At 44.2% G+C, this 25,286-nt stretch overlaps 1 protein-coding gene across 1 annotated transcript in view; it reads left to right on the top strand.

Moving 5' to 3' along the window:
* ldb3a (LIM domain binding 3a) overlaps nucleotides 1-15,577 on the top strand; it is a 179,893-nt gene extending 164,316 nt beyond the window's left edge. The window contains exons 14-18 of the mRNA XM_038783275.1: nucleotides 676-1,036; nucleotides 8,055-8,235; nucleotides 10,873-10,993; nucleotides 13,717-13,832; nucleotides 15,104-15,577. Coding sequence (XP_038639203.1) covers nucleotides 676-1,036; nucleotides 8,055-8,235; nucleotides 10,873-10,993; nucleotides 13,717-13,832; nucleotides 15,104-15,193 — 869 coding nt within the window. The 3' untranslated portion in view covers nucleotides 15,194-15,577. The remainder of the gene's footprint in view (nucleotides 1-675; nucleotides 1,037-8,054; nucleotides 8,236-10,872; nucleotides 10,994-13,716; nucleotides 13,833-15,103) is intronic.
* The last annotated feature ends 9,709 nt before the right edge of the window (nucleotides 15,578-25,286 follow it).

The raw sequence follows: 25,286 nt of genomic DNA, 5'->3' as shown, positions 1-25,286 counted from the left end.
CTTCTTGAATCATTGTAGTGTGGTGTATGTACACCCACAGGGTTTTGAGGGAGCGAGTTCTCGGATTTTAACACAGCATCAATAAAGGAACATTGATATATTTACAAGTTAGGAAGGTGTATTACGTTGAAGGGAAGTTGTAAGTGCTGCTGTTCCATTGCCATTGCTGTATTGTTCTTCCAGGTGCTAGAGGTCACGTGTTTCGAAGGTGAGTGTTATGTCTGACTACAGGCCAGGGTGGCATTTTCTGGCCGTTCATGTTGGCGAATGTTACGGTCCTGCCGATGGCGCAGCCTCGCTGCAGGTTTTGCGGCGACAAGGATGCGGACCACAGCAGGACCAGAAGATCCCGCCAGCAGCCACTGGTGCAAGGTCTACACCTGAAACATTAACCTGTTCCCTCCAGAAGTGCTGTCTAACCTGGTGAGTTCTTCCATCAAATTTGGTGTTTTTGTTTGATTTCCAGCATCAGTGATCTTTTGCATTTTATTGCTACCTATTTTGGGCCAGGTTGAACATTATGGGGCTGTCAGGTAAATCCAAGACCCATTTAAACCTCCAATGGCATCGACACCCTGACCAAATGACTTCTAGAATTCAGCCCCAAGATTGTTTATTGGAGCTGCTATTTGGAATGTGATTATTGATTTGTTTCTTTCAATTCATTCTCCTTAGAACACATGCACAGTAGTACTGCTACGTTTAATGTCGCTAAGCCAGCCCCAGCCCCTCCAGTGCAACCAGCGGCTCCGCCAGCAGGTGGCCGACCACCGTGGATAACAGATGACAGCTTCGCCCAGAAGTTCCAACCCGGAAAAAGCACCACTACCCTCACCAAACATATTCAACCTTTGCCACATTCTGCACCACCAAAGCCATTTGTGACGCCTCTGCCTCAGACGCCTGCCCATGTTCCTGCACATGCTCCAGTGCCAGGGCAGACAATTGGAGGCACTCGCAACCTTGTGCAAAGGGCTGAGAGATTCCCAGCTAGCAGCCGAACTCCTCTGTGTGGGCAGTGTAACAGTATCATCAGGTGAGGGCATGTTCACTTATTGTTCCACTTTAGGCACAGCACAATATGCTCATTTAAGTGTCTCCTTTGCATGCAGTGGCTGTCCTATAATCAGAGGGAAGAGAGGCATTCTCTCTTCTTGTATTGTCAGAATGTCTCTGCAGTTAGTTGCTGGTGCAGAATCCACAAATCAGTGATTCTAACAGTGTCCGAAACTAACATTTCCTGGGGGAAGAAACCCACAAAGTAATCCTCTTCTCCATCCAGTTCAATACTTTTGAAAATTACCATCACATTATTGTCTGACTCCACTAATGTTCCACCTTCAACGTTATAGACTGGAGATATTCCCGAATTGCATAGCCTCTCCAGCCCAATAAGAAATGATCAACCTCTACTAAAGGGACAAGATGGTGGAAACATTTGGAATGTCTCCCTCCAGCTAGGAGATACAGATAGTTGATTTTGAAGTGGCAGCTCCCAGTAGGCAGACGATAAGCGGACTGAGCCCACAGGCAGCTCCACGGAAGCGGGTGTACCATCTTCAGGGTTAGACGTTCATTTGAATTTGCCAGCAGCAACTGATTGGTCAGGGAGGGCAGGACGTTGGGTGGTTCTGCTGTTGAGCCCAGTCAGTGCAGTTAGGTTAGAGTAGATCTATGAGGCAGTCGCAAGGGGGCGGAGTAATTTGGAGATGGGGTAGACGTTTGAAGGTTCAGAAGAAGCATTAACACTCACTATGCCTTTAATGGGCACTACACAACGTAGGGATGAATGGAATGAGCATGATTTATCCCCCCCCCCCCCACCCCCACATTGATACTTCAAATTTATATTATGATCATATTGACATCACAGCATCTTGAATTGCCTTTGCCCAGCAGCACCCTGCACTGCCCCTTTCATTGCCTCAACTAAACCAGCAGTGACTCACCTGTCAGCGCTAACATCGAGGTGGCTGGATATAGCACTTGGGGAGAATGGGATCAAAGGCTATGGGGAGAAAGCAGGATTAGGCTATTGAGTTGGATGATCAGCCATGATCGTGATGAATGGTGGAGCAGACTCGAAGGGCCAAAAGGTCTCCACCTGCTCCTATCTTCTATGTATCTATGTACCTATGTCACATGGTGGGAAGTGCTCGACCGTGTTTTCCTTGTTATGATCCTGTATCCACCCAATGGAAAGGGAAGAAAAACATCGGTTTTATATTTTGAAATACTTCCCACGTCAAATTCTTGGAATGAAAGTACACTCCCTAACTCTTGTGGTGCATTCCAAAATAGATAGACAGGGAACATTTTCTGCCTGCAGCAAGATATTGTAATTGGCCTATCGTAATAGCACCAATCCTGTATACAATTGAGCAGGGAGTGATTTGTTGGATTTATGGGTGCGATCTACCCGAATGGGGACAGAGTCCTGCAGCACATGTTTTTAAATGGCGTCCCGATAGCGAGCCCCTGACATGGCAGCCCTCAGCCCCGACTCAATGTAAGGAGGTTCCCCAGTGCACAAGCAGTGCCAGGTACAACCCCATTTGTGGAGACCAGCACTGAATGGCACTCGCCAGAGGTCTCCAAGGTAAAGGGATCCCACGACTTGGGTAGACCTTGGGAACACAGAGTGAGACACTAGCTGTCTCACTCTAATATGCAGGTTTGCAAAAAATTGAGTGGGATTCACATTGCAACATCTCACGAGATTGTGTTAGATTTCACGAGATGTGGCGAGCCACGTAGATCCTGGAAGTGGGATCTCCCAGCATCTACCGACCATGCCGTGCTTTTTCAGGCGGAATGCGACCGGTAGATCCTACCCAGTGTTTGATACAATAGAAGTGAGTGGGATGGGGCTGATGCAGCACAAGCTATTGTTAAATGGCCGTGGGGAAACGCTGGTTTGTCCCCTGGGATTCTATACAGTGGGTGAGGTTCAGACTGATTGGTCCAGTCCATCACAATGCTGGAATTACATTGATTTTCACCTAGAACTAAGAACAGTTCTGAGGCATTGAACAAGGCACATTGAATTTCCTGTAATACATAGTGCTTGTGAGTGGGAGAGACAGCATTTCATTTTGTACTGTAAAATTGTTAATTCAGTGCTCATAGACCAGAGATAAAAATTGCCTCCCTCTGTCTGTATTAACCATCTTTCTAGTGCTGTCTGTTTTTTTCAGCATTTCTATTTATCTTCAATGTTTTTTCTCTATGGCTTTCAAATATTAATGAACAGGTTACAGGAGAGGCCTTAAGCGGTCAAAGACACAGCAGGGTAGAGACCCTTACAATCTTAACATCAAGGCTTTAACAACATACTGCAACTCCAGCTCCTGTCGGGCAACCAGTCAAATGGACAGTATGGCTGGCAGACAGAAGAGAACACTAGAGACAGGAGGTCGGGGACCCATGCGAACTTTTCCAGGCAATCTGGGGAAAGCAAGTTCAAAGATTGGGGAAGGGATAGAGGAAGTGGCAGTGACCAGTGGGGGAGGCTGGAATTTGAGAGGACTGTGAGAGGCAGGAGATCGGGACATAGAACATAGAACATTACAGCGCAGTACAGGCCCTTCGGCCCTCGATGTTGCGCCGACCTGTGAAACCCCATCTACACTATTCCCTTATCGTCCATTTGTCTATCCAATGACCATTTGAATGCCCTTAGTGTTGGCGAATGCACTACTATTGCAGGCAGGGCATTCCACGCCCTTACTACTCTCTGAGTAAAGAACCTACCTCTGACATCTATCTATATCTATCTATCTCCGTCCTATATATTTGGGGCAGCAGGGTAGCATGGTGGTTAGCATAAATGCTTCACAGCTCCAGGGTCCCAGGTTCGATTCCCGGCTGGGTCACTGTCTGTGTGGAGTCTGCACGTCCTCCCCCTGTGTGCGTGGGTTTCCTCCGGGTGCTCCGGTTTCCTCCCAAAGTCCAAAGATGTGCGGGTTAGGTGGATTGGCCATGCTAAATTGCCCGTAGTGTCCTAATAAAAGTAAGGTTGGGGGGTTGTTGGGTTACGGGTATAGGGTGGATACGTGGGTGTGAGTAGGGTGATCATGGCTCGGCACAACATTGAGGGCCGAAGGGCCTGTTCTGTGCTGTACTGTTCTATGTTCTATGTTCTATATCTATCTCCCCTCAATTTAAAGTTATGTCCCCTCGTGCTACACATCACCATCCGAGGTAAAAGGCTCGCTGTCCACCCTATCTAATCCTCTGATCATCTTGCATGCATCAATTAAGTCACCTCTTAACCTTCTTCTCTCTAACGAAAACAGCCTTAAGTCCCTAAGCCTTTCCTCATAAGATCTTCCCTCCATACCAGGCAACATCCTGGGACAGCAGGGAAAGACCAAAGGTTTCCTGATAGAAGAGAAAATGCTGGAAAATCTCAGCAGGTCTGGCAGCATCTGTAGGGAGAGAAAAGAGCTAACATTTCGAATCCAATGACTCTTTGTCAAAGCTAACAGACAGAGAAAGTGGGAGATATTTATACTGTGGAGTGAGAATGAAAGGTGAGTCACAGCCACAGAAACCCAGGGAAACAGTGTGCTAATGGCCACAGAAACCAAGGGGAAAGAGTGCTAATGGCAGTGCCCGGAGACAATAAAGGTGTGAAAGGCCAAACAGCAGAGAAACATCAGAGGGTGAACTGTGACAGATGTGGATGTGGGGGAAGGGGGAGACAAAGGGGAGAAAGGGTAAGGAAAGGTGGATAAGATGGGGTGGGGGTTAAATATATATTCAGAAAGACAAGAAAGAAATGGTAAAAGACAGTTAAAATGAAATGGGATGAAAGCAAATGGGTCATGGTGGGGGAGAGCTAATCATCTGAAGTCGTTGAATTTGATGTTGAGACCGGAAGTCTGTAGCGTGCCTAACCAGAAGATGAGATGTTGTTCCTCCAGTTTGCGTTGAGCTTCACTGGAACATTGCAGCAGGCCAAGGACAGACATGTGGGCATGGGAGCAGGGTCTTGTGTTAAAATGGCAAGCAACAGGAAGATCAGGGTCCTGAATGCGCACAGACTGAAGGTGCTCAGCAAAGCGATCACCCAGTCTGCGTTTGGTGTCTCCGATATTAGGGGCAGCACGGTAGCATTGTGGATAGCACAATTGCTTCACAGCTCCAGGGTCCCAGGTTCGATTCCGGCTTGGGTCACTGTCTGTGTGGAGTCTACACATCCTCCCCGTGTGTGCGTGAGTTTCCTCCGGGTGCTCCGGTTTCCTCCCACAGTCCAAAGGTGTGCAGGTTAGGTGGATTGGCCATGATAAATTGCCCTTAGTGTCCAAAATTGCCCTTAGTTTTGGGTGGAGTTACTGGGTTATGGGGATAGGGTGGCGGTGTTGACCTTGGGTAGGGTGCTCTTTCCAAGAGCCGGTGCAGACTCGATGGGCCGAATGGCTTCCTTCTGCACTGTAAATTCTATGAAATATAGAGGAGACCACATTGGGAGCAGATGGGCTTGGTGGGGGCACTTCTTTTCCTGATCCACGGAACAGCGAAAAAGCCATTTACCCTGGGGAACTGGCAGCTCCTGCAACCGCTCGGGTAGTTGGGATCCCACAGTTTTAGGGCTTCCCCCTCAGTTTCTTTTAAATTCAAGGGCAAGGTTTTCATGGGCTCAGAGTGGTGGGCTGGGAGATGGTAAGGGGAAATGGGGGCCAGTAAATTATCAGAGAGTCATGTTGGTACAGCCCCCCCCCCGATGCAGTCTCATTGCCAGTGAAGTGGTATAGTGGTTGTGCATAGTGGTTGCCCGCTAAACGGAGGCAGGCAACCCATTTAAATAATTAACAATCCAATTGGAATCCATTCATTCGGTTGGCTGCTGTCCACCACATAGAGAATCGGGTCGCTAACTGTGATTAAATGTATTCCTGGAGTTTCCATCACATGACTTGCCTCCGCAGTCCAGCCATTAGTCAGCTAACACATCCATCCTTGTGAGGTACGGCCTTCCTACAATCTGAAGAATGGGATAATTGGAAAGCAAAAAGACTCATTCCCCAACTGGATGATGATTGATGGTCAATCAAAACAGGCTTTCCCACCCATTTTCAATATTTTTATATCTTGCAAAGAGAAATGTTCAAAGAGAATTATTTTTTAAATGTTCCAATGATTTTTCTCCAAGGTGTACTGGAGACTGATCTTAAATTCCTGGAGACTCTAGGCCAATCCTGGAAGGCTGGGAATCATGAAGGAGGCAGCCGACTTCATGGAGGCAGCTGCCAGGGGGCCAACAGCCCCAAGGAGGGATTTCTGGGGGAAAGGCAGCCCCTGTGGCCCCAATGTAACATTGGAGGGGCCTGCCAGCTTGGCCTCCCCCACATCTGTAATTTTCTACTTCCCTCGTTGAGGCCACTCGATCGCCAGGTTGCCTCAACAGCACCGACCTCTTCCAGTGGCATTGCCGAGCTTTCAGACCCTGTGGTAGCAAGAGCCCATTGCTGAGCGTGGAAGTGACCAATCCGAAGGCAGCCTCTGGGAAATTGCCGAGCATGTCCTGTTGCTGGTGGTTGTGGGCTTGGGACCCCACTTTTGCTCCCAATGTCGAGGTCCCGAAGCCTGCGGTAACTCCTTCCCATGTCTCAATGCCTTCCCATGTCTCAATGCCATCCAGCTGCCACTTTGATTTTGGTAATTAGAGCCTGTTTGCCTTTTGTATGAGTGGCCTGAATTATATACTTCCACATCTGAAGAATGGGATAGCGTTGTCCTATCCTGATATTTTAAACCCCTGCCCAGCCCATTGAGGTGGGAAGGTTAAAATTCAAGGCAAAATTCTCCCAATGTCCTCCACATCCGTTTCTCTTTTGGCTCTGACTCTAATTCTAACTTTCTCTAAATCTGCCCATTCGTTCCCATTCATTTCCTCTCAACGTGTGTAGTTCATTATATTTGTCTGGATTTTGTACATGTTCCTTTGCGGGCGGCAAGGCGGCACAATGGTTAGCTCCGCTGCCTCACGATGCCGAGGACCTGGGTTTGATCCCGGCCCCGGGTCACTGTCCGTGTGGAGTTTGCACATCCTCCCTGTGTCGGCATGGGTCTCACCCCCACAACCCAAAAAGACGTGTAGGGTAGGTGAACTGGCCACGCTAAATTGTTCCTTAATTGGAAAAAAAAAAGAATTGGGTACTCGAAATTTATAAAATTAAAAAAAATAAGTACATGTTCCTTTACTAAATTAACTGAATTTCTGTCTTTTACATGTTTTTAAAAACAATGGGAAGCAGCAGGAATGTTTGTAGACTGAAGGATTAGGGCTCAACGGGAAGAAATTAGGCTTGGTTTGGAAGAAACTGGCAATTGGAGCAGAGACAATAAGGAGCAAGTTTAAGGCCAGTGCTGAGGTGAAGTGAATGGGAATGTCCTGAGTTTGGCATGGATTTGGACTTGTGAAATAGTAGAACTGGAGAAATGGTCTTCTATCTTCAATGATGAATTAATAGCTTTTGCCAATATTGTAAGGCTGCAGATGGGGGTGCTGATAAACTACAAATCAGCACTTGCATGGGATGGGGAATTATCTAGAAAAACAAGATTTGATCAGAATGAGGAGCAAGGGTTCAGAAGGGGCAGTCATGTCTGACCAACTTTGAATTTCTTTGCGAAGGTAATGACAGTGTTCCATGTAACAGAGTAATTGTGAAGCTGTGTGTAATTGGGATTGACCTAACTGAAGGTGCATTGTGTTATAAGGAGAGGTTGTTCACGAGTACAGATAGTTGGGATAAGAGAAAGTGTTTCTATGAGTTATTGGATTGAAGGGCAGAGTTTAAAATTAATATTGTCATAAGAAATTAGAAAATTTAGGCAATTTTATTGAAGCAAGAGGTGAATTGAATCGTGGAACTGATTCCAAACATGGGTGGTGGAACAGATTTTTAAAAATGGACTGGTTGAATTCCTGCAAGGAATGGCGATACAAGACTACCAGCTCCAGAATCACAGTGGGAAACAGATGAGTAAGTTTGTCCAAATCATTGCTGTTTAATTATTATGTATCATATGTTCCCTGTCTCCAGAGGTCCTTTTCTTGTGGCCTTGGGCCGCTCCTGGCACCCTGAAGAGTTTAACTGCACTTACTGTAAGACCTCACTGGTTGATACTGGATTTGTCGAGGAACAGAACAATATTTACTGTGAACGGTGCTATGAGCAGTTCTTTGCTCCAGATTGTGCCAAGTGTAACACAAAGATCATGGGGGTAAGTGAAACCTTCAGCACAACATAGACACAAGTAGGTGGCAGCACCTAATCAGGAGAGAAACTCAAATAGACATCAATCCAGTAGAAGAGTAAAACCACATCCATTGGAACCAGTTCTGAAATACAACTTGGCAGCCTTGCTGCCAAATGTGCTTCATTTATATTGCTGACAGTTTCAGGCAGTTAGATAACTGCGTACGTGCAGGGGTTCCTGAGTAATATCAGGAACAGAAACACTGGCATCAAAGCCAATCGGAGTCCTGTCTTTTTTTAATGTTGACATGCTGGCCTGATTTTAGCTCCAAACAAATGGATGCATTTTGATCATGATCAAGACTGAAAATCCCATCCTACTACTCTTCCTCCCCCCCCCCTCCCCGCCTTAAAGGTCCATCAAAACAATTGTACAGCCCGTCATGACAGATAAGTTTTTTTTATAAATGTTTTTTATTGGGTTTTTGAAGAAAGTATATTTACAGTTTTTAGACAAAACATACAGTGCAGAAGGAGGCCATTCGGCCCATCGAGTCTGCACCGACCCACTTAAGCCCTCACTTCCACCCTATTCCCCTAACCCAATAACCCCTCCTAACCTTTTTGGACACTAAGGGCATTTCAGCATGGCCAATCCACCTAACCTGCACGTCTTTGGACTGTGGGAGGAAACCGGAGGAAACCCACGCAGACACGGGGAGAACGTGCAGACTCTGCACAGTGACCCAGCGGGGAAGCAAACCTGGGACCCTGGCTCTGTGAAGCCACAGTGCTATCCACTTGTGCTACCATGCTGCCCACAAATATATAGTAAAGAAGAGAAAAAAAAAATAAAGAAAAAGACTGGTACGATATTGTGCACTATCTCAACAGCAACTCTACAGTTAGCAATATTATTTTTTAAAAATAAGTAGGCACCTGTTTGTGGGGGGGGGGGGGGGGGGGAACGGTGGGGGGACTGGGGAGGTATATATACATTTGGGTACCGGAGAAACAATTACAGTAGTTATGTCCAGTACAGAGAGGGCAATACGAGGATGGATCTGGTGTTGGAGTTGTTACTTGCATGACAGATATGTTAATTCAAAACACTAGGGGACTTGTAGCTGAAACTTTCACAGCCTATATGGTTCAGTACCATATCACAAATGGATCCCCTGCAGAGGTCCTTCTACACCCTATAGAATGGAGGTTATCACCTCTCCCATTCTAATCGGTAGTTGAGGGTGAAATTAGACCATAAGACATGGGAGCATAATTAGGCCATTTGACCCATGGAGTCTGCTCTGCCATTCAATCATGGCTGATGTACTTCTCATCCCCATTCTCCTGCCTTGGTCTCCAGGGGAAGCACAAAACAAGCAACAGTGAATTGAAGTTGATGGAAAACATTAGGTGGAGTGTAAAATGGTGGAGTATCTTATCCAGTTCTGGCCGCCATATCATAAAAAGGAGAGGGTGCAAAAAAGATTGACAAAGATGAAACCAGAACTTTAAAGTTATACCTGGCAGTAGAGGGTGAATAGGTCAGGTCTCTCTTCTTTTGAAAAGGGAAAGCTGAAATGTGACCTAATACAAGTCTTTAAAACTCTGAAAGGTTTTGAAAGAGTAGTCAAAGAGAGATGCTAGGAAGAGCAAAGCTGGAGGCCGTCATATACGATGTTCACCAAGAAATTAAATCAGAAATTCAGAAGAAACACTTTTATCTGAAGTGATGAGAATGTGGAACTCACTGCCACAGGTTGAAGTGAATAGTATAAATGCAAGGTTAAATGGGCGGCACGGTATCATAGTGGGTAGCACTGTTGCTTCACAGCTCCAGGGTCCCAGGTTTGATTCCCGGCGTCGGTCACTGTCTGCGTGGTTTTCCTCCGGGTGCTCCAGTTTCCTCCCACAAGTCCCGAATGATGTGCTGTTAGGGAATTTTGACATTCTGAATTCTCCCTCTGTGTACCCGAACAGGCACCGGAATGTGGCTTTTTACAGTAACTTCATTGCAGTGTCAATGTAAGTCAATGTGACAATAAAGATTATTATTAAAATTAAAATAAGTATATGAGGGAGAATGAAATAGAGTCATGCTGATAGGCGAGGAAGGATGGGAGGAGACGCGGATGGATCATAAATATCGGCATGGATCAGTTGGGCTGAATGGCCTGTTTCTGTATTGTCAATATTCTATGTAACTATTGCTGTTGCTTGCTTTTGTCAAAGACCAGTTACCAAGAACTCCGTTGATTAGTTACTGAGACAAACTACTGCTGAAAAATCTATTCCTGTCTTATCACCTCCAGATTGCAAATGCCTCCTGGTCAGCTTCCCATTCCCCACCCTGGTTGGAGTATTCCGTAATATATATTTGGGAAATAACAGTAGCTTTAATCCATTCTGTTACTAAAGGCAGAAACTCTTGGTAAAGATATCCTTATGTCAGTACTGCCCTCGGGTAGATGCCATTTTTCTCTGTGCTGAATTTGTCTGTTAAGATATATTCATTTAATTCTAAAGGCACTATGATTACCTGACAGAGAAATGCTTGTAATAAGGTAAAATGTTTATTTTCTTTGATTTATACTCATCATTGTTTGCAATGGCTGTGAAGACTAGTGTTCTGAAATTGCTGATCTGTTGTCCATTGCAGGAAGTAATGCACGCCTTGCGACAGACTTGGCACACCACATGCTTTGTCTGTGCTGCCTGTGGGAAATCTTTTGGGAACAGTCTTTTCCACATGGAAGATGGAGAGCCCTACTGTGAAAAAGGTACAAATCCTCCATGGTCTACTGTTGAAATAATAGCTTTTATGCGGAAACACAGATTTATTTTCCCAATTTTAGTCTCTTTAACGCTTCTCCAACATCGCCACTGATTCCCATTAGGATCTGGTACAAAATGGATGCTTTCAACACTCCAACAGCATCTTAGCCCACTGCCCATTTGTCACTATCAAATGGAAGTTAAAAGAGATTCACCAGCTCAGTACAAATCTACTATTCTAATCCTGTCTTTGGATGGTGAATGGAATTCTTATTTTCCATGCAGCTGTTCTTTAATAGGCTAATGATTTCACATTATGTTTATTTAACGTTATTTTAATAGGAAAGTTCAAGTAGGCATTTGCTATCAGAGTGAACAACTATTAAGTGAAATGGAGGTAGCCTAGGGTTAATGCGCTATTGTGAATGTTCAGCTGTTTTGGGTGCAGTGTCTTTGGATGTTGGGTGATGGATTGCTATCCATGAATCATCATGAATAAGCAGTGAGAGAAAATCAGCTAACTTACGAAGAGCAAAGGGCGGCACGGCGGCGCAGTGGTTAGCACTGCTGCATCATAGTGCCGAGGACCCAGGTTCGATCCCAATCCCGGATCACTAACACCTGCAAAATTCTAATCCATATCATTGTCGTGTTGAGGTTGCTTTTTGAATATTGGTGATTTAGACAAGTTGTGTGAGTGGGCAAAAACATGGCAGATGCAGTATAATGTGGATGAATGTGAAGTTATCCATTTTGGAAGGAGAAACAGAATGGCAGAGTATTATTTAAATGGTGATAGTTTGGGAAGTGTTGACAATATAGGACGGCAAATGGTTGGCCTTCACTGCAAGAGGACTTGAATACAGGAGCAAGGATGTCTTACTGCAGTTTTGCAGGCCTTGGTGTGACTACAGTGTGTGCAGTTTTGGTCTGCTTATTGAAGAAAGGATATACTTGCAATCACAGGAGTTCAGCAGAGGTTCACCAGTCTGATTCCTGTGATGGCAGGATTGTTGTATGCGGAGGGATTGAGTCGACTGGGCCTGTATTCACTGGAATTTAGAAGAATGAGAGGCAATCTTACTGAAACATATAAAATTCTGACACTGGACAGACTGAATGCAGGAATGTTGTTTGCTCTGGCAGCAGGGGTCTAGGACCAGGGGGATGAAGGGGTTGACGTATGAGGCGAGATTAAACAGTTTGGGCTTATACTCGATAGAGCTTAGAAGGATAAGAGGGGATCTGATTGAGGTATATAAAATACTAAAAGGGATTGATAAAGTAAATGTAGACCAAATATTCCCCCTTGTGGGGCAATCTAGAACAAGAGGTCACAGATATAGGTTGAGAGGCGGTAAATTTAAAACTGAGATGAGGAGGCACTACTTCATGTAGAGGGTGGTGAATTTGTGGAACTCGCTGCCCCATAGTGCGGTGGAGGCTGAATCATTAAATGGTTTCAAGAGGGAGATAGATATATTTCTGATGAAAAACGGGTTAAAGGGATATTGGGAAGAGGTAGGGAGGTGGAATTTGGGACCAGGAAGAGATCAGCCATGATCTGATTGAATGGCAGAGCAGGCCCGAAGGACTGAATCACCTACTTTTGCTCCTAATTCCTATATTCCTCTGTCCTATATCACAGTCTCAGGATACGATAAAGCCATTTAGGACCTGAGATGAGGAGAAACATCTTCACTCAGAAGGTGGTGAACCTGTGGAATTCTCTACCACAGAAAGGAAGTGGAGGCCAAATTGCTGAATATATTTAGAATGGAAATGGATAGATTTCTAGACTCTGAAGGCATCAAGGGGTATGGGGAGAGTGCAAGTGTGTGGAGGAAATACAGTTGGAAAACCCCAATAGTATGGGTTTCTCAAACACCCTGTTGAAATTAACAATAAGATGCATTTTAAAGTTTTTCACTAGGTTTTTCACCTGACAGCCAATTTGATTGATAGGCTGCCTGCCTATCAGGCAGCAACACCTAGGCAGCAGGTCACAGCCAGGGAGTGGAAAGGGTCAAAGATGGGGAAGATCAAAGTGGAGATAAGGGTAATTATGGTGGGTAAGAGCCAGGTTGGGGTAATGTCTAATTATGAGGTAGGGAAGAAGTTTTACTTGTTAGGTCTGGAGGTAACACGCATGCTCCACATGATCTACAACAGGGCTATAAATGCACTTAGGTGCGATTCCGCCGGAATCAGAATGGGACGTGCCGGTAGGTCCCGAGAGAGGCCTCTTCCGGAATTCCCGACAGTCACTACGCCTCGCGAGATCTCACAAGATCTCGTGAGATGTTACAATCTGGATCCCACCCACAATGGGCAGGACCCAGACTTTCAGTGTTAAGTGAGTTTAAAAGCTCACTCAACTCTGCCAATGCCAGATCAAACCGGCTCCTGGGATCTCTGAGCCTCGCCAGGGAGACCCCAGTCGGAAGCCGTTTAAGACTGGTCCTCACAAACGGGGACCAGGCGGAACAGCACTTGGGGAGAGGGGTCTCCCCGGCATTAAGAGGTCCCCGGGTAGTTCCTATCTGGCACTCCCAATGTCCCCCGAGCACCGTGCCAGATTAATTAATTGAGGCACACTTTTAGTTTGTTGTTTCCGTTCTATTGTTTACATTTTTGGGCAGTCTCATGTTTGATTTTCTACGTCTTCTGTTTCTTCTCGCTGATAATTACTCAAGTAAGAGATTTTTTTCTCACCCCATTCCGCCAGATTACATTGCCCTCTTCAGCACTAAGTGCCATGGCTGTGACTTCCCTGTGGAGGCTGGAGATAAATTCATTGAAGCACTGGGTTATACCTGGCATGACACCTGCTTCGTCTGTGCTGTACGTATGAAGTGATGGTTCTTCAAACAACCCGCTATCCTTTTTTGAGATAGAAACAGTTTATAGAAATATGTGTGCGAATGTGATGCTATTTTCTGGCATTCTCAGTATGCCATAAAGTGAAACGCATAATAAATTTGTCTCGAGCACAAGAACACAGGGGCGGCGCAGTGGTTAGCACTGCTGCCTCGTGGCACTGAGGACCCGGGTTCGATCCCGGCCCTGGGTCACTGTCCGTGTGGACTTTATACATTCGCCCCGAGTCTGCGAGGGTGTCACGCTCAGAACCCAGAAGTTGTGCAGGTTAGGTAGATTGGCCATGCTAAATTGCCCCATAATTGGAAAAGAATAATTGGATACTCCAATTTTTTTAAAAATGCACAAGAACTCAAGAACTGAGAGCAGGAGTAACCTGCAGACAGATTTGCCTTTTGAATTTATGAAGGAGAATGGAATCCATCAGAAACATTTGTTACTTCACTTTTTAAGCATGTGCACAAATTTAATGCGGCAATATTCCTTTACTTGTTCCATAATTCCATTTTCCCTACTTTACAGTAGATTGGTAGGATGGGATCTCGCAATGTGCCACAATAAGCAGCGTCATGTGTGAGAGTTGCTGAGTGTAGAATTGTTTTCCCATGAAGATTAAGGGCAGCACGGTAGCATTGTGGATAGCACAATCGCTTCACAGCTCCAGGGTCCCAGGTTCGATTCCGGCTTGGGTCACTGTCTGTGCGGAGTCTGCACATCCTCCTCATGTCTGCGTGGGTTTCCTCCGGGTGCTCCGGTTTCCTCCCACAGTCCAAAGATGTGCGGGTTAGGTGGATTGGCCATGATAAATTGCCCTTAGCGTCCAAAATTGCCCTTAGTGTTGGGTGGGGTTACTGGGTAATGGGGATAGGGTGGAGGTGTTGACCTTGGATAGGGGGTAGGGTGCTCTTTCCCAAGAGCTGGTGCAGACTCGATGGGCCGAATGGCCTCCTTCTGCACTGTAAATTCTAATTCTATGAAAGAAAAGCCATTTGACTGCTTTTACACACTTCCTGACCTCACCTAAAGAATTCATACCTTTGGCAAATGCCTCAGAATCGGGCTGCCTGCCTCTGCTCTGGAGAAAGAAAGCTTAGCTGGATAGCCCCATGATTTGTTTGTTCATCTACCTCAATAATGACGCAAAGCTATTCTGAAATACCAGTTTACAAAATGGCCTGTAAAGGTTAGGTTTGACTCCAGTGTCTGGTTTTTAAATTAATTTCTCTTTTCCTCAGGTGTGCCATGTGAACCTAGAGGGTCAGCCATTTTATTCCAAAAAGGACAAGCCACTCTGCAAGAAGCATGCTCACGCCATTAACGTTTGAACCGATAAGGACCATCAAAAGAAAGAGGAAACCTGTTAATAAGGAGCAGATGGACAGGGCTACCTCTTCCATCAAACCAATCCCACAACCTGCCTTTTAAGTCTTTTCATTCTTGTATTTTTTAAATTAAGTTTCAGATAACTTAACTAAGATTGTTTGAGTGATTGTAAAAGTTCATTGCTGGGTGCAGGAATTTACTTTTTCCACAGTCAAAACAGTAGCATCTCACAATGCTTATCAGGCACACTTGATACTAACAAAACACATTGCACATAACTGGAAAGTTTACAGAGTTAAGCTTGATGAATGCTATTCTGCTGATCCTGATTTAATAGCTCAAGTTTCTCAAAACCAGCAGGTTTCCAATTAAACTAGATACGATCTGCACCTGCATTAAGCAGCTATCCTTTAAGATTATGTCTGTAATTTCAAATGGCCTTGTCCTGTCATTGTTATCGGGTTAGTTGGTGGGTTTACATTGTAGTGTAGTCGCATTGATACTCTGTGATTTTACAATGCACCATTTGCGTTTGGACGTGGATTCGTAAACACTAAACTCAACTACTAACAATGTCATAGTTCCACTTTCTTGTTTAAATTTTTTAAGATATCTGTTTAAGGAGAAAATATCCGAGTCTGAGTATGAATGATAATGCTGGTTCTGCCACAATTGTCCTCATTTTTATTCTCCATAGGGGAGAAGGGGCAGAATCTACCAGCTTGCAGTGTGGAGCCGACCACGCACTATTCTGTCAGCACTGCAACCTGTGATTCCATATTTATGTTTGAACAATTACCTTGAACTGAAATTTGCGTAGGAAAGAACCATGTCACAAGTCAACTGGTACGCTTACTAAAGGTTATTATAGAGGTAGAGGTTTTAGTCAGTTACACTGATTTACTAGATACAATTTGCCCAAAATCGGCTTAAGCTGTGCAAATGAGTGAGGAGTTTTAAGTGCAAATCAGCGTAAATCAATTTTTATGACTTCTGCACTAGTTTAAAACATAACATTTTAGATGCCGGCACAACCTACAGAATAGGCCAAGCTCCCTGGATTAATTAAGCATTACTGGCAGTTTCTGCTAATTGTGCTTGTTTGCAGGCCTATGAGGAGGCCACAAATATTAAATTGATTCCTTTGGGTGAAAGGACTTTAATTATCAGCATATTTTAAAATCTACTCTGCCATGAGAAACTGGCAAATAGTTCTGTATATTTTTTTGAAGTCGGTTTCAATCATTTTAAACCGAGTTACTCTCAGCTGATGGGTTGACACAACCATTAGAAATGTGTACACCTTGTGATTACACCCATTTTCAGCTGTATTAATCAAACTTCACAAAGTTATCGTTCTTAAATATGTCAAGCAATATTTTACAAAGGAATCTTTTTATTTCATTTAAATTAAGTTTTAAAATTACTGCCCCATCGCACTGGTCCGTGGCAGGTATGAAAATGAGTTTTGTCAGGAGTCCGAGGGGAAGGAAACTTCTGAAAGCGGGTGTAATTTGTGGTCAGGTCATTAACTGCGCCCTTAAGTTCAACCCCTTTGTGCTTAAGAATTTGGAATTTATCTTATCAAAAGTTAAACTTGTCCAAACATAGCCATTTTGTTTAGGCGGACGAGAGAGAATCACACTTTAATTGTCTTGGTTTCCTGTAACACTTCTCATTTTGAACTGTTTTTGATTAGGCTGCTTTTTATTTGGATCTGCCTTGGGTTTTAGTGAGTTGGGGGTCAGTTAAATGAAAATTCCAATTGCGGATGCTTTGCTCACAGCCTGAGTGTCGACTAATCATATCCAGTTTGGAGAAAATAGGGTAATTAGATATATTTATTATTGTTATTTTTTATTCCCTGAGTAACACATTGATATCTAGCAGTGAGCTATTTCTCTTTCTCTTTTATAAGTTACAGCCATTACACCGCTATAATCCTATATAGAAATATTTAAATAGAAATAGATTAACCTTCTCTGGAATGTTCATAGCCAAATAGTCACAGAGGCATGTTGGGTAGGTGATGCTGGGATGAGAACGGGCACAAGACCGCGTGGCTCCCCCGCATGTATCTTTTTTCCCAAGGTCCTCGCCCAAAGGTCAGCCTAATTGACAAGCTTGGCTTGCAGTCATACAGTCAGATGAGAAGTACACCATAGTTGTAGAGCAGAGGGATCCTGCAGTTGTTATGGAGGAGGTGTTCCAATCCTTGATCGATCAGGGCTGGGCATCTGAGGCAGGGTGGGGAAGGATGTTTCCAAGGGAAGAAGCTTGAGTCAGGAGTACAAACAATGCTGTGTAGGCACATATTTTTACCCAAAGCTGTCCTTGCCTCCCTTGACCTTCCAGGTTCTATACTTGTAAAGCAGGTTAAATATGAGCTGCCAGCTCACTCCTTCCCTTACAATTCAATCTCCCTGTCTCTCACCCCTAATGTGGCGTTTTTCATCTCTCCTACTCAACAGAACACTCAAGAGCATATGTACCCTCTTTCTACCCATCCCTGGGAACTACCTCTTCTTGCCAGCTGTAGGGCTTGTCTCTTCCATTGGGTTCTTGCTCTCTTTCATCTAGTCCATTTCATTTGTTTGCCGAGACATTAGGACTGTGTTTGCTTTTTCCCAATAATGAAGATAGCAAGATCACAACTAACTGTTAGATATTATATAATTACTCAGGGCAGCTTGCTAATGTGAAATAACCCTTCTGTTTATCAAGCAAGGTGTTTAAAAAGACAGCAGCAGAGAAAGAATATGTAGCTTTAACTCAGAGCTCTAAAGGGCAAGGAGAGATTATAGAGAGAAAGCCTTGGGCTAGAAGAAAGGAAACAGCAGTGTGATTAACAAACATTCAAAAGCAGGCTGCAGCTGGGAGATAACCCACCACAAGTGTGTACCAAAGGCAGGCATTGTTTTTGGAACCTTGGTGTTCAGTAACCTCCGAGATAACGATTCGACTCCAAAACCTCGCAAGGGTGCACTGAATGAAATAAGTTTTTTTAAATATAGACTAATCAATCTCTATGGCACGGCTGAGTCAGGTAATGTTTCAGTTCTTGTCTATTGTTGTCGAGTTGGTGTGTATTTCTCTCTGTCTTTGCCCATCTCTTTCGCTGTATCCACTGTGATTGGTGCTTTGTGATCTTCTATTCCTCCTGTAATCAAATGGGAAGTGGCGGGTTGTGGATGATGAAAGTTAAAGCCTGAATTTCTTTGAATGCATTTAGAATTTATGGATTCCTTTCGCTCCTATGTCCAGGGGCTGGTTAGCTCACTGGGCTAAATCGCTGGCTTTTAAAGCAGACCATGGCAGGCCAGCAGCACGGTTCAATTCCCGTACCAGCCTCCCCGTACAGGCGCCGGAATGTGGCGACTAGGGGCTTTTCACAGTAACTTCATTGAAGCCTACTCGTGACAATAAGCAATTTTCATTTTCATTTTAATTCTTGCACTATGAGTGTGACTGTTCTTAGGCAATAGAGCATAATGAGTGATAGCAAATCAACAGGCCATTTTACCATCCACTGAACATTAATTTCCATCAACTTCAATAGAAACTAACATCGAGCAAGGCATAAGACAGACTGCTGATTCTCTGTCATCTGTTTTGTACTAGAACCAAGACTGATTTCATCCCCGCTGTTGTCTCTGTTGGTTTGATACTCCCCTTTATCTGCACACTTTGCCTTGTTTTCCTCAATTAATAATAATAATCACTTATTGTCACAAGTAGGCTTCAATGAAGTTACTGTGAAAAGCCCCTAGTCGCCACATTCCGGCGCCTGTTCGGAATTGAACCCGTGCTGCTGGCCTTGTTCTGCATTACAAGCCAGCTGATTAGCCCACTGCGCTAAACCAGCCTCTGGCACCAATTACTTGGCACCAACCTCAGTTACATGGGATGGTGTCCTAGTTCTAGCTTATTACTTCTGGAATCTCTTGTGTATCTCAGCTTTGATTCTCCTAATGACCTGAAAAAAGTCCCCATATCATTACTATGCTCTTTTCCATCTCATTCCCTTACTCAGCAGCATGATGACTGGACGTTACAGTCCCTTTATAGCTTTCCTTTCCATAAGACACAGGAGCAGAATTAGGCCATTCAGCCCATCGAGTCTGCTCGTCATTTAATCATGGCTGATATGTTTCTCATCCCCATTCTCCTGCTTTCTCCTCATAACCCCTGACCTCCTAATCAATTACTTATCTATCTCTGTCTTAAAGATACTCAGTGATTTGCCTGCCACAGCCTTCTGCAGCAAAGAGTTCCACAGATTCCCCACCCTCTGGCTGGAGAAATTCCACCTCATCTCAGTTTTAAAGGATCGTCCCTTCAGTCTGAGGCTGTGCCCTCGGGCTCTAGTTTTTCCTACTAGTGGAAACATCCTCTCCACGTCCACTCTATCCAGGTCTCTCGGTATCCTGTAAGTTTCAATAAGATCTCCTCTCATCCTTCTAAACTCCAACGAGTTCAGACCCAGAGTCTTCAACCACTCCTCATATGACAAGCTCTTAATTCCAGAGATCATTCTTGTGAACTTCCTCTGGTCCCTTTGCAAGGCCAGCACATCCTTCTTTAGATACATGGTCCAAAACTGCTCACAATACTCTAAATGGGGTCTGACCAGAGCCTTATACAGCCTCTCAGAAGTACATCCCTGCTCTTGTATTCTAGCCCTCTCAATATGAATGCTAACATTGCATTTGCCTTCCTAACGGCCGACTGAACCTGCACGTTAACCTGAAGAGAATCTTGAACTAGGACTCCTAAGTCCCTTTGTGCTTCTAATTTCCTAAACCTTTTCCCATTTAGAAAATAGTCTATCCCTCCATTCTTCCAACCAAAGTGCATAACCTCACCATCTGCCACTTCTTTGCCCACTCTCCTAGCCTGTCGAAGTCCTTCTGCAGCCCCCTGCTTCCTCAATACTATTTGTCCCTCTTCATATCTCTGTATCATCTGCAAACTTAGCAATAGCGGCCTCAGTTCCTTCTTCCAGATCGTTCATGTATATTGTGAAAAGTTGTGATCCCAACACCGACCCCTGAGGCACACCACTAGTCACCGGCTGCCATCTGAAAAAGACCCCTTTATCATATCAGTATCTTACTCTTAACACTACGTGCTCTTAACTTATTTAACAGCTTCCTATATGGCACCTTGTCAAAGGTTTTCAAGAAATCTAAATAGATCACGTCCACTGGTTCTCCTTTGTCTAACTTTCTCGTTACCTCCTCAAAGAATTCTAACAGATATGTAAGACATGACCTCCCTGTCTCTTGGAAGATGTACAATATCAAGTGAGTGATGTATTTTATAATTCCATAACCTACTTGTGCCTCACCCATGAACCCTTGTTCCTGCTTTGTTGCTGCTACTCTTTTTTAAAAATCTGTCACTTCTCCCAATTGCATTTCATGTTTCCTATCACCATTGCTTCTCTCTCCGTTTCTCCTTTGTGTCTGTTTCTGCTCTTGGGTTACTCTTTGTTCTGTTCTTGGTCCTGAAACTAAAAATCTATTTCTCAGTACTGAATGGGGAACAGGGGTTTAGTTCTTTGAGGGTACGTCAGTGTTTGAACAAAATAATAGTGTTTGAAGTGCTTTTAAAGAGAAGTGAAAGGGCTAGAAGTCAGGAAAGGTGCAGCCTGCTGAGTGGCCCAAGGCCCACAAAGAAAGAAGCACTGGAGAGGATGCAGGCAAATTACCAAGGCAAAGCCCCTAAGGCCCATTCTGGTGGGTGAGGTTGTAGATCGCATGGGATAACTGTGGACAGGAGGATAATTCTGAGGCAATAGGAGCTGGATCATGATGCTAAATTTCTGAGATGGAAGCAGCAAAATCCAGAAATTGAGACTGGAATAGCTGGCATATGTCTATTGTGGAACGCAGCTATGGAGGTGAAACAGGAATGGGAAGGAATGCAGACTAGTTGGGAGTAAGAGCAGGATGGAGAGGACAGACAAGTAGGGAGCTCCGGGAGACATCAGCCCTGGAATGTGCAGTCCTGTGAACGTTAGGAGGCTTTGGATCAGAAAATATAGCAACTATTACTGTAGAACATATTGGCACAGAGAAACCTAGCTTCAGAAATAGCAACTTACTTTTGTAGTAAGTTATGTAGAGGGGAACACTCTGCTCTTGAATTGTGGTATAAGATCTTTCGTAAAATGCAATGGACTGCAGGTTAAAAATTTACGATGATCTTTGCTGCCTGCTGATACGATATTCTCTGGATGTGATTTACCGGCTGCGTCTCACCAGAATTGGGATGGGATGCAGATCCCGTGAGAGGCCTCTTCCGGGATTCCCGACAGTCGTTACACCCTGTACCATCTAATGAGATCTCACGATCTGGATCCCACCTACAATGGACGGGATCCAGACCTGCATTAACTTAACTGCTCGCTTAACTATGTCTACGCCAGATGTAACCTATCCCCGGGATATACCAGCCTCACTGAGGAGACCCTATCCAGGCACCGTTTAGCACTGGTCTCCTCAGAGGGGACCAGGCTGAATGGCACTTGGAGAGGTGGTATCCCGGGCGATTGGTGATCCTTGGGTGCCTAGCAGTGCCACCCAGACACTGCTACCCAGGTGCCAGCAGTGACCAATTGGTACAGCCAGCCTTGCAGGAGCTCCCTGCTGAGGACCCGGACGGCATGGTAGCACAGTGGTTAGCACTGTTGCTTCACAGTGCCAGGGTCCCGGGTTTTATTCCCGCTTGGGTCATTGTCTGGGTGGAGTCTGCAGATTCTCCCCGTGTCTGTGTGGTTTTCTTCCACAAGTCAAAAGTACTCAGAAGTAAAAGGTTTAGCTCACTGGGCTAAATCGCTGGCTTTTAAAGCAGACCAAGCAGGCCAGCAGCATGGTTCGATTCCCGTACCAGCCTCCCCGGACAGGCGCCGGAATGTGGCGACTTGGGGCTTTTCACAGTAACTTCATTGAAGCCTACTCATGACAATAAGCGAGTTTCATTTCATTTCATTTCAAGTCCCGAAAGGCGTGCTGTTAGGTGAATTGGACATTCTGAATTCTCCCTCAATGTACCCGAACAGGCACCAGGATGTGGCGACTAGAGGCTTTTCCCAGTAACTTAATTGCTGTGTTAATGTAGGCCTACTTGTGACAATAATAATGGTTATTATTTTTTAAATTCAGAGTGCCGTTCGATAGCTGGGTCGTTCCCGCACCCCACTAATCTCGCCCAGAACAGAACTCTTTTTTTTGTTTGATCACACCCTCAGTTTTAGCAGATCCGTAAGAGTGCTGTTCCTGAAATTGGAATTGCTCTAGCACCAGAAGGCAACTATAAAGCATGCTGAAAAGTAGGGCATTTCTGACTCAAATATATTTTGTATATCACTGTCGTGGTGGTGCAGACCAAACCAGTCGGTCGGGTAACCTTTGTTTGTTTTAGAAGCATGGCAAATCTTCCAGAGACTGTCTCAAATACTGAAAAATGAGGAATGGAAACACTGATGTCCCCAATTAAGGTTTCTGTCTCTTAGCTACATATGGCATTCAGAACATGTTTCAGTGGTGGAATGAACAGACAGAAAAATGGCCCAAAAGAAAAATCAATTAGTATTGCTACTTTGTTGAATGAAACTTGTGCAGCGAGAGTTGAAGTAATGTCATTGATTTGATGTTGGGAATGCAGTTGCTCTAACATGGGCTTTGTGGGTTTGGCCAGATAAAAGAATAATTGTGAACATTTCTACACCCTTCACATTTTCCATCCTGTTTAACTTTGGAATGAGGCTCTTCAAGCCTTTTTTTAACTTTCTTGGCTACATCTTCATCATTACTTCGAAGAAGACAGCAAAGAATAATAGCTGCATGGTTATTGCTGCAATAATGTAAATAGCTTTATGATCAACACAAAGCTGAAACAGTTATCTGAACAGTAACCCACTTTGTGGTGATTTTTCTATCATTTTGAATTTTAAGCTTCCAATATTTTACCTAGCCCTTCAAGAACAGCATGAAAGATGTTTAGAAGCTGCTGGGACCTCTAGCCTCACTCTTCACACTCCAGCTATGTTCCTTCGTGCCAACTCATGCCCTCCACGCATACCCCATGCCATCTTCATGCCAATTCATGTCTCTCACCCAACCCCCCATGACTCTGTGGTAAATGTGGCTCAATATATAATCATTTGTGAAAGAAGTTCCTTCTGTTGTAGTCGCATGAAGAGTAAATTTCCTGATAGAGCATGGAAAATTTGAGAACAGTGCTGCAACCTAATCTCTGATCCACACTCCTTTTAAGCATGACCTTCTGCTGAGGGTATCAAATTGGGGAGTTTACTCAATACAAGCAACATGCTGAGTATGATGTGGCTATATCAACCCACCGTTGTTTTCTTTCTTTATTTCAAAGCCTGTATACTGGGGTCTGGTTAGCTTGTTTGTCTGGACAGCATGTGTATCAAACTGATGCCAGCAACACAGCATTCAATCCCTGTCCTGGCTGAGGTAGACCTGAGGCCTGCACTTTGACCCACTAAAATCTAGGCACTTTGCTGTGGTTAGGCAAATAATCACTAAAGAACTACCTTCAGGAAGAGAACTCCAGAAGAAAATTAGTGGGTTAGAACATGAAATCATCTTGTAATGTAATCTTCTTAGCTGCCTTTTTTTGTTGCTTTGAACATTAATTTTATAAGTAAAGTAAATGAAAGAAAAGAAAGACTTTGCGTTTCTATAGCTTCAAAGCTTAACAGTTAATTGGGTACATTCAAAATGTACTCACTGTTGTCTCAAAATGCAATAGGCAATTTGCACACAGCAAAGTCCCATAGACTGCAGTGTGATAATTGACTGGATATATGTCCATGTTTTAGTGATCGTTGACCCAGGAAAAAATATTGGTCAGGACAAATCCAATGCTGTTTTTCAAATAGTGCTACTGGTTTGCTTTACAGCCATTTATTGAGGGTTAATGGAGCCTTGGTTGAATGTCTCATTTAAAGGTGCCACCTCCAACAAAGCAGCACTCCCTCAGTACTGCACTGGAATCTTAAGTACTCAACGTTACTCGTCAGGGGCTGAATTCCAATGTCTTCTACCTAAGAGATTGGAGTGCTACAAAGGAGCCATGGCTGATGATGACCTGAGATAAAATAGATTTTTCCGAAGTATGTAGAGATGATTGTTGATGAGGGATACAAATCATGTGAACACTACCTGCGATGTACAAACTGAAAGCAACTAAGTAACATAGTTTGCAAATGGCTTGAACTGCATGGAGCCCTTCAGGCAAGACTGTGTTCATACATTTTTTAAAAAATTTTAATAGTTGAAAAATTGAAATTGAAAATCGCTTATTGTCACGAGTAGGCTTCAAATGAAGTTACTGTGAAAAGCCTCTAGTCGCCACATTCCGGCGCCTGTTCGGGGAGGCTGGTACGGGGTAATAAGAAGCAGTGTGTGTTTGGAATGCAAAAAAATGTTTGTATGAGGGAAATATTGTGCTAAGTGACATTTACAGACTAGTCTTATGTTTGGAATATGTACTTTTGTCTATTTTTCCTTCATTTTTTTTATCCAATAGAAATAACATCCCTAAGACATATGTAGCCATCAGTGAGCAAAGCTATTGGGTCAGCCTGCTTACAGCCAGCTTGGTCTTTGAAATTGCACAGCACCTGAATTATGAAACTAATTTTGGAGTTACAGGATAAATAAATTTGTGAAGCGAACTTGCCGGTAGCTGCTCAGTCAGTAAGTTTGTGGCTCTCTTGCAGACGTTGACATTAATTAACATGTTTTTGCATAATGCTCACTGACCTCACTCTCGGGAAAACACCTGCAATTTTCCAACATTCGCCCTAAGAATTCTTGAATTTACAGACAGCTCCCAACATGAGGAGCCTACCAAAAAAAAGGTCGCAGCTAACCTTTTAAGGAATGTGGCCACTCAGTAGTCGCAATCCTGACTAAGGCTTTAAGTATATTTTAAAAGGTGTAGGAGGAAAAATGTAGATTAAACAAATTGGAGAGTGAAGAAAAAAAGTTTGTGGGCAAATAATAAAACTCCTTGCTTGGTGCATTGATAAAGTAGAGATCTGCTGCTTAAGGC

Source organism: Scyliorhinus canicula, chromosome 22 (genome assembly GCF_902713615.1).
Source record: "Scyliorhinus canicula chromosome 22, sScyCan1.1, whole genome shotgun sequence".
In the NCBI taxonomy this organism is placed as follows: Eukaryota; Metazoa; Chordata; class Chondrichthyes; order Carcharhiniformes; family Scyliorhinidae; genus Scyliorhinus; species Scyliorhinus canicula.
The sequence above is the reverse complement of the archived record's forward strand: the minus strand, read 5'-3'. Positions and strand labels throughout refer to the sequence as shown.